Source organism: Lepidochelys kempii, chromosome 17 (genome assembly GCF_965140285.1).
Source record: "Lepidochelys kempii isolate rLepKem1 chromosome 17, rLepKem1.hap1, whole genome shotgun sequence".
NCBI lineage: Eukaryota > Metazoa > Chordata > Testudines > Cheloniidae > Lepidochelys > Lepidochelys kempii.
Genome location: NC_136396.1, coordinates 4,576,819 through 4,589,620, shown reverse-complemented (window position 1 = coordinate 4,589,620; position 12,802 = coordinate 4,576,819). Strand labels below are relative to the sequence as shown.

Genomic DNA, 12,802 nt, shown 5'->3' with positions numbered 1-12,802 from the left:
CAGAGAGAAAATATATGTGTTGCTTCCAGCTGCTCCAGATCAGAAGTGAAAGCAGCGTGCAGATCTGCTGTCACACTCAGCTAATTCCTCTGAGCTTGCTGGGGATGGAGTGGGGAGGTCAAGTTTACACTGCAGAGGGTTGGGAAGTGACTTGTTTTAATTTACAAGCCAGCCAGACATATACAAAGCATTTTATTCCCCCGGAAAACACCTGCATTTGCACTTTGCTTCAACAAAGTTCAGATCCATGCTGCTGCAGGTGCAAACGCTGGGATTTAATGGGCAAACGTAGGAGTGTTTGGGGAAGTCCCATCACTGGGGAAAGTCCAGTGTGACGAACAGAGCCTGAAAGTCAGCCATGACCTTGGACAAGATGCTTAGAATCATAGAGTTCAAGGCCAGAAGTGACCACCGGATAATCCGGTCTGACTTCCTCTATATCACAGGCCATCACCACCAGCATCTGGCCCCTAAACCCCAGGCTTCTCTGACCTCACGCAAGGGCCACACGCGCCTCTCTGACAATGCTGGGCATGGACTCCAATTAGAAGCGCATGGGGGTTTTCTCAGCAGCCTTCTCTCAGCTCAGTGGGCCGGGCTGCCTGCCTGGGGGGTTCAGGAGGGGTGCTGTGCCATGTGCTTCTAGAGAGGAAGCCAGCCTGGGGGCATTGATGCCTTTCACTCACCGCGGGCACTTCTGCTGGCATCGCTGTTGCACTCCTCTGCCAGCAGGTCATTCTGGCAGCTCTCGGTAGCACTTGGGCCTCCCCTGCGCTCGCTGCCCAGGCTGCTGCGGCTCTCCGAGAAGGCGTTGGAGTGGGTGCTCCCGCTGGGAGTCCTGGGGGAGTCGCTGCCAGCCACTGCAGAGACACAGGGGAGAGGTTTGCTGCAGGGCTGTCTCGATCTGGGGGAGCTGCTGGGGTTTATGGGTGTGCAAGGGGCTGTGTTGCTGGCCCTAGACATCCACAGAGCAGACACGAGGCCAGCTTCCCACACCCACCCTGCCAGCATGCCTCCTCCTGACCCGGGCAGGGCCCATCGCCAGGAGCTCAGTCTCCCTTGCCACCCTGCTCCAGTGGTAATTCTGATTACTGTGGAGTCATGTGCACGAGGAACCAGACTGAGTTCTCCAGGTGCCCAACCCACCCTCAGATGGGAACCACTCACATTCCCTCACTGCCAGCCTGGGCAGGAGGGACTCCTGGGTCAAATCACTCTTTTATATTTGCTGGCACCAGGCCTGCCCTAGCTCGGTGTGATATGCTACCCCACGGAGCTCACCACCCAACAGACAGCCACACATCCAGCTTCAGAGGTGGAGAGGCCAACACCAAAGCAATGCCACTGTTTTGATGTGAGACCATACACCACAGGTTTGAAACACACTCCCACATATGGGTGGGGAGTGAGAGCTGAAAGGCTTCGTGGCTGCAGGGATTGGAGTGGCAGGAGGCTGGTCCCTTTAGCAAACCAGCAACCTCACCACGGTGGGACGACTCTTCCCATCGCCAGTCCTACCGAGGCATCCTGTCTCCCATTATTATTAACCACTCTAGTCCAGTCACACTCAAGGGCCCCAGCTGGGCTCAGGGTACGGCTGTGCCATACACTCTGCAAACACACATGATGGAGATTCTGTCCTTCCCCAAGCAGGCTCTCAACTTCAGCACTAGCCCGTAATTTCTGGGGGTAGCCAGACCCTCAGCTGACGTAAAGTGAAGCCAGCAGAACGATGCCAATTTACAGCAGCTGAGGAGTTGGTCCAGGGTGCACAGTAACAATTGTCACCCTACGGTACATTTCCATCACCCATTTCCGTGCCCACATTCAGGGGTAACAGCCGATTCCTCACCTGATTCCGCCTGATGCTTCCTGATCTTCAAGCCCTTGGACCCCCCAGGCAAGGACTTGTCATCCAGACTAGAGGAGCTGAATTCTGAGTCACTCTCGCTGTCACTAGAAACCACTGGAAGAGACAGAGAGGGAGGGGAGTCAGAGCCATTCCCAACGTTCACAGTCCTTACCGCAGAGGGCCAGATGGAGCCGAAAGACAACACAGAAACATAATGACTTGAAGGCTTTGTCCACACTAGCACGTCTGTCAATAACATTTTTGTTGTGAAAACAACACAAAAGCGCCGGTGTGGACAGTGGTATGTCAGTGGGAGATGCTCTCCTGTTGCCACAGCTACTGCCGCTCGTTAGGGGTGGTTTAATTATGCTGGCGGGAGAGCTCTCTCCTCCTGGCATAGGGCGGCTACACAGGAGACCTTACAGTGGCATAGCTGCAGTAGTAGCTGTGTCCTTCTCCAAGGTGCGATTCACCTGTAGCTCCCTCGCAGCTGTTCACACTTGGTTGGGCTTTCCTTTCTATAGGGGTTTTACGATTCAGGGCAGCGTAGGGGTTTTACAGACTCAGTTCAAGTACTGGCCCAGTCACTTAGCACTCCTCCCACCCCCTGCCACTGGTTTGCAGCACGGCTGCACAGATTACATAGAGGGCCACGCGGCCACAGCCTGTCCTCATGCTGACCCGCACTGACAACACAAGCAGCCGCCCTGGTTTCAATGGAGTGAAGTGCCACTCAGCGGATCATAGTGTGGGCCACGGTTACTATTTATGGAGTGCTTTGCTCATGAACAGCGATGGAAGTGCTGCATAAGCACCCAAGGAGGTGGCACAGTCTAGCAGGCAGAGTGGTGACCAGGCTAGGGAGCCAGGAGAGCTGGTTCTAGTCCCATTTGACTTGCTCCTGTGAGAATCTTCCTCTCTCTGTTCTCCAGTTCCCCATGCGTGAAGTGGGGACAATGACACCAAGAACTTGTCTTCACATGGAGTTGTTCCTGAATGACTCTGGGTGTGGACATTCTTATTCCAGAATAGGAGTGTCCACATAGGGAACTATTCTGGAACAGCTGCAATGCTTTCAATTCACATCCTACCTCCATTCGAGTTAGCTTCCACATGTAGACGAGCCCTAACTCTCCTTTGTGAATCTATGATGAAAAGTGCCAGTTAAATCCTCAGTATTACAATGTCAATCACATTCGCTTCTATTCTATACAGGGTTTCCCATGCTCATCATGGTAGTATCTGATCCGAGCACATTCCAGTCATGCATTCAGCCACCTTAATCTATCACATGCCGTCTATTCTCTCATCCTCTCCCCAGAAGAAAAATTGTGTGCAGAGGAGTGTCTTGTTTTGGCAGGTGTGGCTGGTTGGTTGGTTGAACCTGTTGCTGTGTATTTATATCAGAGAAGGCAACATCAAAGCAACGCACCTTGGACTTGGAGTGGAAAGTGGGGAGGTTTGGGATGGTCCTTTGTTCCCGGGGGAGTTCGTTCCATCGCCTCAGCCCACCCCCAAAGCAGGTTCTGTCTCCTGCACCGGTGAGCTTCATCCTTATTGTTCAGAGTTCCATTAGGCCAGAGGACCAGAGCTGTTGCCCGTGGTTTTCATCACAGAGCTTTAATGACCTTTTAGATGTCCTGAGCGCTCCAGGGAGCTCCTTGAAGAGAAGGCCCAAAACCCTGACCTTAATTTGAGTCTGTGGAAAGCCAGTGTAGAGAGCGAATGACAGACTGGCACATTCCTAGTAGCCCGTGCTGCTGGGGAAACACGCCACAGCTTTCAGCACTAGTTGGGGTTTTCTAAGTGCTGCTGACTTTGTGCCAGGTATATCACATTGCTGAGGTCCAGCCAAGTAGTGACAACAACGTGAATCACTGAGGCCAGGTCTGGGTCACCGGGATGGGATGGCATTTCTGAGGCAAGCAGAGATGTTACAAAGCATTATTCACGGATGCCATCATGTGAGAGCTCAGCATCAGGGAGGAATCCAAGAGGAATCCTACACTATAGCCTGCACTGATCAATTGTGCGTGTGTATCTTCAACCAGTGGAGACTGCACCATGGCGGCACGCTCTTCAGAACGCTTCCCTCTGCCTGCCAGCATCACCTCAATCATGCTTGCTCAGGTTCAACTTACTGACAGGTTCACAGAAATCATCGCTGGACGAGACCTGTTTGCCCATCCCCTGCCCAGGGCAGGAGTGCTCCCTACAATGTCTCTTCTGGCACTCTGCCTATCCTGCCTCTAGACATCTACCCAATGGGGTTCCTCGCACTTTCCCTGAGAGGCTAATCCATGGCTGGACAGCAAGGGCATCCCATTCAAGGCTGCTTTCATTCCCCAGTGTTTCGCAAGCTCCATTGAGAGAGCCTCTATTTGTAAAGGGTGCTCCTTGAAGGGGTAAAGCATTCCCACTTTCCAGCTGGAATACGCAAGCACTTCTGCTCCTTCAATCCCATAAGAAAATCCATTGTAGCTGCCAGCTGCTTTATGTCGAGTGAGAAAGGAGCTGTTGCAAAGGACAGCCTTCCTGGCTCACCCCAGCCCAGAGACTTTGGGATGGATTTGTCTCCTGGATTGGTTGGGTGGCTTTTGCTCATTTGATTCAGGCAGGTATATCTGCAGCCCAATAACCATGGGCTCATTCTCAAATATGGTTCAAAATTCCTTGTGGCAAGTGTGAAGTTAGCTCATCTCAGCCTTAAGAGAGTCAAAGTGACAAGCTGAAACATCCCCATAAAGAAAACTCTCTCTGGTAAGCTTTTCTATCACCATAATATCTGAGCATCTTGCCAAACATGCAGAGAGTCACCCCTGTGAAGTAAGAAATTATCATTATCCCCAGCGAGAGGCAGGAAAACAGAGGCACGCAGATTAAGTAACTGGCCCACGATCACCCAAGAAGTTGGTGGCAGAATCCAGGGCTGCTGGGTCCCAGTCCCTCAACCCTGGTACCAGCAAGGTGACTACAGAACTCCAGCACAAGGAACTGGGCACAAGTTATGTGTCCAGCCTAAGGAAGAATATTAACGAGCCACAGGTTTTGAGCCTGGGGCCTCACAACAGTCCAAGCACCTTTGAAATCAAAGGGAGGTAAGGGTGCTCTGTGCTTTGCTAGATCAGGCTCTTGATAAGCTAGCTATGCTCGGACAGCGTGGGCGAGAAAGAGCAACGCCCAGACAGGTCCTCGCGGGAGCAAGTTCCTCCAGAGCCTCCTGCCCCTCACCAGAAACCCGAGTGAGCCCAGAAAACAAAGCATACAGTGGGTGGCTTTCAGCCCTGTGCCGAGAACCAGCACTACATCTATGCAGCAGTTCAATCCCACGGATGGGCCCACGGCCTGACCCTCTGCGCAGGGGGAATTTCACCCCAAGCCCCATCCCAGCACAAGGAAAAGTTCAGCTGTCTGGAGGGTACAGAAAGGACTGAATATATAATGGAGGATAAATGGAGCTTCCCCCCTCCCCCAGGTCTTTGGGGGAAGAAGCTTGCCTTGCTGCCAAACTGTGCACTGTAGTTATTCTCCAGATCAAGAAAGGACATTTTTGCCCATTGCAGAGAGGAAGAAGAGCCCAGTGGTCAGGGTGCTAGTCTGGGATTCAATTCCCTATTCTGCCACTGACTCTCTCTATAACCCTGGGCAAGTCACTTGGTCTGTGGCCACAGTTCCCCACCTGTACAATGGAGACAGTGGAAATGCCCTGCCTCACTGGGATATTGGAAAGATAAGTGCTTCAGAGACTGTGAGATGTTCAGATATTATGGCAATGGATGATATAGAGTACCTAAAACAGGGTTGTCACCTTTCACCAGCACTCAGATTAACACACGTGCTTTGCAAAGCTACACACTGATTTACATTGTATAGGACAGAGGCAGGACAAGGGCTAGTATATTTCCCCGCATGCAGGCAGGCTGTTGAACTGTTCCACCAAGGTCCTCTGCGAGCATTATCGCGTACAGGCAGCTAGCTGTAGGACATGAATTTTTTTTACTACAAAAATTTTAATATCTAAAATAAAGCATTTCTTGAGTTATCATCTCTGAGTATATTAAACCTGGCTGCTGGCATTATTGGAAGGCTATAGAAATTGACCTTGCTGCCAGCTATCTTCACAGGGCAATCTTGATCGGAATGTCTCTGCGGAGCTGAAGAGCGAGTGCAGCCCGCCAGCCAATTTTCTCACTCCAATCAGCTTGTTCCTCAATTGCAGCAACTCTTATTGTGTTTACGATTCACCCTCCTGGACTGGCCCAGACTTCAGCTGTCTAACCGTGCTGTCAGAAGTCAGTCGCACCTCTCATCTGCTTTAATAAATTCTGCTGAGAAAGGAGCCATGCATAGCAGAGACCATAACTGCATTACAAATGGGAATGTACCAGCAGGCATGGATCTTCTGTCCAAGAGCCTTAAAACAAAGGGGTTTATTTTGTTAAGAAAAGTCGTTACCAAGAATCAACCAGGAATGAAAAATCGCAGGTCAGTCACTATAAACCACAGGCCTCAGCTAATTGGTCCATTCCGATTCTATGGCCTCCGGTGGGGAGTTTCACAGAAGCCCATGGGAGTTAGGCATGCAGTTCCCACTGACAGTCACCTAACTCCCTCAGGCACTCCACCCTCCAGGTTCTACTGCTTGGTTTCTATAATCACAGAAATGTCAGGCTGGAAGGGACCTTGAGAGGTCACCTAGTCCAGCCATCCGCACTGAGGCAGAACCAAATAAACCAATAGCATCTCTGTGACAGGAGTTAGTCTAACCTGTTCTTTAAAACCTCCAATGACGGGATTCTTCAACCTCTCCTGGAAGCCTGTTCCAGAGCTTAAATACCCTTCAAGTCAGGAAGCTTATCCTAATATGTAGCTTAAATCCCCTCCCCCATGCTGAAAAGTAAGCAGACCCTTTGAGGTCTATTACCAAGGTGTTTAGATTAACAAATTCTTCCATCTCTGCTCCTGCCTCCTACAGCCACTTAAAAAGAAAAGTGGGTGGGGGGTTATTTGGGAGAGGTCTCCTTTATGTCTTGCATGATGTAGAGGTGACTGTTAAGGAGGGCCCACTGATGAATCAAGGGGAGATGGTTTTATCTTGCCACCCTGTTTGGCTTGAAATGCTCCAGCGAGGGACTGCTTGGGATGAGACAGATATTAATGATTGCAAGACACCACTGGTGGCAGGAGCAGCCCACTCTGCTCTAGTTTCCACTGCTGCTGTTAGTGTAGATACACCCATAGTGCTGATGTTTCTTTTTAGAAGTAATTTTTCTCCCAAGGCTGCTTGGCTTGTTGCTGGAGCATTGCAGTGCCCAGACAACATAAATCTGGCGCTCAAGCAGATGCTGATATCACTAGGAGTCTTCGGGGTGGCTGTATTTTCAGAGCATGTGACAGCTATCTTTGTCCTTCATCATCTCGTTCAGACTGAGATTGTGTTTTTAAGCAATCCTTTAGATTTAGCCTCTGCTGCCTTTTGAATGAGAATGGACACCCAGCTCCTAATCTGCTTTTGGTAATTAAAGATCTCCATCAGTGTCCCATCTAGCAGCCTCTGCCATCTTCCACTCTCCTCTATCCCTCCGCTCCACCTCCAGGATCTTCGGGTTCGTAGCCTCCCCCCTGAGCAGACCTGGGTCAGTTTTACTGAGCCTGTTCAAACCCTGTGACCAATCATGAAACCAACAAGAGCCACATGCATTTCAGATGCTTAGGAAATCTGTGAACACTAGAGCTGTAGCCCCCAGAACTAGCATCTGCCCTACTGCCCTCTGATCGGCAGGTGCTGTCTTCTGGCTGGCGGGGAAAGTTTTTGGCAATAAAGAGACTCTGGGGCCTCCAATTCCCCCTTCAGTAAATGCCTCCCATGCAGAAGCCTGAGTAGAGAGCCCAGAAGGGCCTTGTAGCAAGCACTGAAACCCAACAAACCCTGGCTTCGCCACCCTGACAGGAGAACCATACTGCAGGGCAGAGCCGCCCCCGCTGACCATCAAGTTCTAAGCGTCAGTAAAATCTTGCAGGTGCTCCGTGGCCACAAGCTCTGGGGATGAAGACCGCGGCGAACAACTTCACTCCTCTGGCACAATGGAACTCTCTACAAATAAGGGTGAAGCTCATCTGCTTGGGAGACATGGCATTCTCAGGGGGTGGCCTGGGATGGAGCAATTAACTCCTCTGGGAACTAAAGACCATCCCAAACCTCTCCACCTCCCACTCCAATTGCCAGGCACAATTCTTTGACCTGCCGTCTCTGACATTAACACATGTATATTTCAGAAAACAAAACCTAAAACCCTGCTGCACCGGACACGCCTCTCCCCCAGAGAGAGGATGAGAGAACGAACACATGACAGATGTTGGTTACGTTGCTGAATGCCTGACTGGAAGCGCTCAGACACTGGAAAGCAATATAAGAACCTATACAGAAGAGAATACATAATACCCCACAGCTAGGAACTGTTGCTTCAACACGCTTGTGAAGTGTGTGATGTTCCATACACTCCTAGTGAGTTGTCTACATGGAGGATAATAGCCTACTACTGCTGCCAGTTCATGGAGTTACTCCTTTAACTCCTGTGATAGAGATGTGTGCTGTGTTTTTTTTATAGTCCCGAGTTCAGATGCTGCTCCTGACCCCAGCAGATAGTCTTTACATTATCAAGAGCATCCAAGCTGGTTTTAGGTATTGAGGGTATAGCAGGGATACCAATAGTTCAGGACCACATAACTTTTGAGCATAGACTTGGCCTAAGACGTAAAGTTGACCCAGCTACGTTGCTCAAGGGTCTGAAAAATGTACACCCTGAGTAACGTAGTTAAGCTGACCTAACGCTGTCTACACCAAGGGGTTTCTCGAACTTCATTGAACCATGACGTCCTTCTGACAATAAAAAATAGTACATGACCCCAGGAAGGGGGACCAAAGCTCCACCGCCCTGTGGGTGGGGCTCAGACTTTGGCTTCAGCCCCGGGCCCCAGCAAGTCTAATGCCAGCCCTGGCAACCCCATTAAAATGGGGTCCCAACCCACACTTTGAGAACCACTGGTCTACACCCAGGGTTAGGTTGATGGAAGATGGATTACCTGCACGGATGGGAGAACCCCTCCTTTCGCTGTAGTGAGTGTCAACACTGATGCACTGTAGAGTTTCAAGCGTATACTAGCCCTCGCTCTTTCTGCATAGTTCTAAAGTAGGTGCAGGGTCCGGTGAGTGCACGTACATGTCTGCCCGGAGAGACAGAATTTTGAAAACTTAGGAGACGAGAGTTTGAAATCCGTCCTTCCCTAGGATTTACTTGTAACTGAACACAAAGCCAAAACTAGCTTTATGTCTCAATGAGGCAAAGGCAATTCTCTCTATTTATGGTCCACCAAAGGCCTGTACTAAGTGATTTTCATGTCCCATTTTCCAAAAGTACTTGTGTGGGGATCCATGACAAACATCCCCCACCAAGGAAGCCGAGAGCCTTCCCCGTGAGTGCTGGGTAGCACCCTGGCAGATGCAGAGGGCTGCTAGCTGGTTTTCCTTTGATAATTGGTTGTGGCTCATGTTGATGCATGAAAACAGATGAGTGCAGGCTAAGCTATCCGGCTGTAACGTGACAAAATGTAAAAGGCCTGACTGAAGCCTTCCCAGCACGACAGGAGAGGAGAGTCACTGCTGGCTTCAGAAATGCTGCAAACAGCAATAAATCATCCAAGGTAATCCCTGGGCTAGGACTCCAAGATTGCCTGTAAAGAGCGAGGGCTGGGGCCAAGCAAGACAGCGAAGAGGCGTCACGAGGCACAGATGCTCAGCATCTGGAAGTCAAATTAAAAGAGAGCAGCAGCCCAGCCCAGCAGATAAGGCAATGAAGAGGGACTCTGGTTCCACTCCCAGCTCTGCTGTGTGACCTTGGGCAAGTTACCTGGGTGAGCTCTCTCTGGTTCCGTTTCCCCTCCAACGCCGTGTTTGTCTTGTTTAGACTGTGAGCCTATCAGAATGGGGCCCGGATCTCAGCTGTGTGGGGTCTCTAGGCGCCAACATAATAAACCAACAGTTTCTGTTGATGTCTACTGATCTGAAAGACTGACTCCTATCCACACTCTCCTGGGCACGAGGGCATCTGAATCTGGGGTGAAGAAAGAGAAATCAGGAGGGATTTTGGGGAGGTTGGAGAACCCAGATAGACATTTATGAAAGGTCAACATGCCCCTTCCCTTCGATAGCCCTGTGAATAAGCTCTTATTAAAGATAATACCTGACACTTGGATAACACCTGTCACCGAAAGATCTTAGAGAGCTTTACAAACATTAAGTAACTAAGACAACACACTGTTAAAAAGGGATAAATATAGGGATTACCTCTCCTGCAGCCACGTCTGGAGCGGAACACAGTGGCTCTTTTAACAGCTCATAGCAACACTACACAATAGGTCAGGAAATGAAGAAGAATACTGTACTCTAATTAAAACTGCAGGAGGATTTTAGGTAGACAGACCAGAAGCCAGTTGAAATTTGGCAAAGACAGCAGAGTCAACACCATTACTCTTAAGAAAAAGCAGCAGACAACAGGTGATCAGGACCTTGGCCTTCTGTCTCCTGGCTGCTGTCAGAGGCACAGCGCCCTCTGAGCCCACGGTGAAATCTGACTGAGTGGGAAGAGCAGAATGCCTCCTGCTGATTCACCAGTACCATACCATTCCCGGATGCTTTCTCAAACAAGTGCTGACCCAGCAGACCCTGCTTGGCCTGGGAGGACAGCACAAGGTTTTGTAGTCTCAGAGAAATAAATCAGACAAATCCCTGACTGCTTTTGTACCCTCTTGCCTGCAACGGGATGGTCTTACCAAGCAAATCCTTCACAGCGGAGATGGGCACCAAGTCCCACGCATTCGAGCTGTGTTTACCAGTCGAGTGTAGCTGAGTGTTGACATCATGTTTTTAAAGAGCACTTTCTGAGCTCTTTCTCCTGGAGCAATCAGCCCCAGGTACTGTGGGGGAGAAGTGTCTAACAACAACAAACCCCCATAAAATATCAGGGGAAAGGTGCAGAGAAAACACCTGCTTAGCTCACACTCACAGGAAAAGACCAACTACAAACTGCAAGTGCCACTGGGGGCAGCCCTGACAAGTGACGCGTTCAGGGATGCAGGGCCATGCAAGGTGCCCTGTGCCATTGTTAGACCCCAGGTTCCTTTGTGCACAGTGCAGTTATGGTGCTGCGACTGCAAAGGACAGGAGGGATGTTTTCTTTGGAAAGAGGCAAAGGTGGCAGGCACTGGAGAGGGAGGCAGGGAGGCTGATCTTGGGGTAAGTCAATCTAAGGCACTTCCATGGCCCTCCCAATCTTTAATGTATTTCTCCTCACAGCCCCTCTGTGAGGCAGGGCAGGGCTGTTAGGCACGGAGAGGCTAAGCGACTTCCCCAAGGTCACACAGCATATCTGTGCCAGAGCAGGGAACTGACCCTGGGTCTCCAGCATCCCAGGCTAGTGCCCTAATCACCAAATCAGGCCTCTGGAGATTGGTGTTCAACTTTCAACTTCCCCATGGGGCCTTAGGAAGCCATTTGATCTGTGTGCCACAGGCAGTGGGTACTACAGTGATGGAGGCCATATCAGTACCTGGGTGGAGAGGGGACAGGAAGAGGTGGAATGAAAGGAGGGGACAGGTAGAGGGTTTGACGGGGGGGATGGCAAAAGAGTGGTGTGGTGGCTGAGGGGGAAAGGAATGTTCTGGGGGAGTCAAGTCCTGTTGATAATAAACGATTTTTTCACTCTTTAATTGAGCATAACACACATTAATTGAGTGCCACAACCTGGGGATATAATTCCTGCGCAAAGACGCTGCAGGACACTAAGCTGCATTGTCTGGGCCCACAGCTGCTCTGTGCTGCCTGCAGAGTGACTGACACATCAGCACGTCCCATGGCAACAGGACTTGTGCCCATTGTTAGAAGAGACAAGAGCTGGAGAACATGGCTGTGTGAAATTCTGATACCACACACGATGCCACTGCTTAGGGACCAGACCCTTATTTTGGACTCCTTCAATTTTTCTCCTGCAGGCTTCAAAGGTGCCTGAAGAAAGTGTCTGCTATTAATTTGGCACCTCTCCCCTAACTGCCCAAGCCCCTCCTTTCCCATTGCCAACACCCAAACGCTCCATCATAGCTAGCAGAGCTGTCCTCGAGGACAGGAAACATGCCTGCCATTCTCATGGTGACAATACATATTTGTGACTTAAATAATAGCAGAGTTCCCACGCCAACTGCTTGTTTATTACAGAAAACCTAAGGGAACAGCAAATCCTGGTGTCAGCGAGGGAGAATGGGTGTGCACAAACGCTTGCTTTTCTTCCATTAAGCATACTCGCAGGTGTCAGGCCGTGAGCAGTGACCAAGCCCGTTTCAATGGCTTTGTACCTCCCTCACCCCACCACCCCCTTCAGCTCAATGTCCCAAACAGAGGTCCATTTCTGGTTGGCTTTCTCCTTCCCACCCCAGGTCTTCATAGATGGGCACAGGACACAATATACAGTTACCAGGATCCTACACAGATCCCTTATGGAGTTGGGGGGTAGGGGTGGGGGGAATGAGGAATGGCATTTTAGTTACGCTCCGCCCATGATCCTGAACTCCACCCACTGAAGTAAGCTTCACTCACTGTCCCAAAACAGCTGCATGCGTCTGTTAGGGGAAGCAAAGGCTTTAACATGGCTTCAGAGTCACTGAAGTGAGCACGGGGGTAGCTTGCTCCTGTCTGAGCTGCTGTTTCAGAGGGCAGGACAAAGGGTCACACGCAGGGAAAGTTTCTTCACAGCCAGGAAGGCTAGAATTATTTTTGTGTTAAAAGGAACATTTCAAGTCCTGGGGTGTTGGACGGATTTGTTCACAATTTAGCTGGGCCGTCAGAGCTGGTAAACGTGGGTCACATGTTGCAATATTTCACATTTACACAGTGCCCTTTAT

At 50.4% G+C, this 12,802-nt stretch overlaps 1 protein-coding gene across 4 annotated transcripts in view; it reads right to left on the bottom strand.

Moving 5' to 3' along the window:
• The window catches only part of RPH3AL (rabphilin 3A like (without C2 domains)), a 122,765-nt gene that overhangs the window by 48,989 nt on the left and 60,974 nt on the right, over positions 1–12,802 (bottom strand). For all 4 annotated transcript variants that reach the window (XM_078849263.1, XM_073316016.2, XM_078849264.1 and 1 more), the window contains 2 exons: positions 1,853–1,966; positions 687–860 (listed from right to left, as the gene is read on the bottom strand). In XM_078849263.1, the coding sequence (XP_078705389.1) occupies positions 687–860; positions 1,853–1,966 (288 nt within the window). The remainder of the gene's footprint in view (positions 1–686; positions 861–1,852; positions 1,967–12,802) is intronic.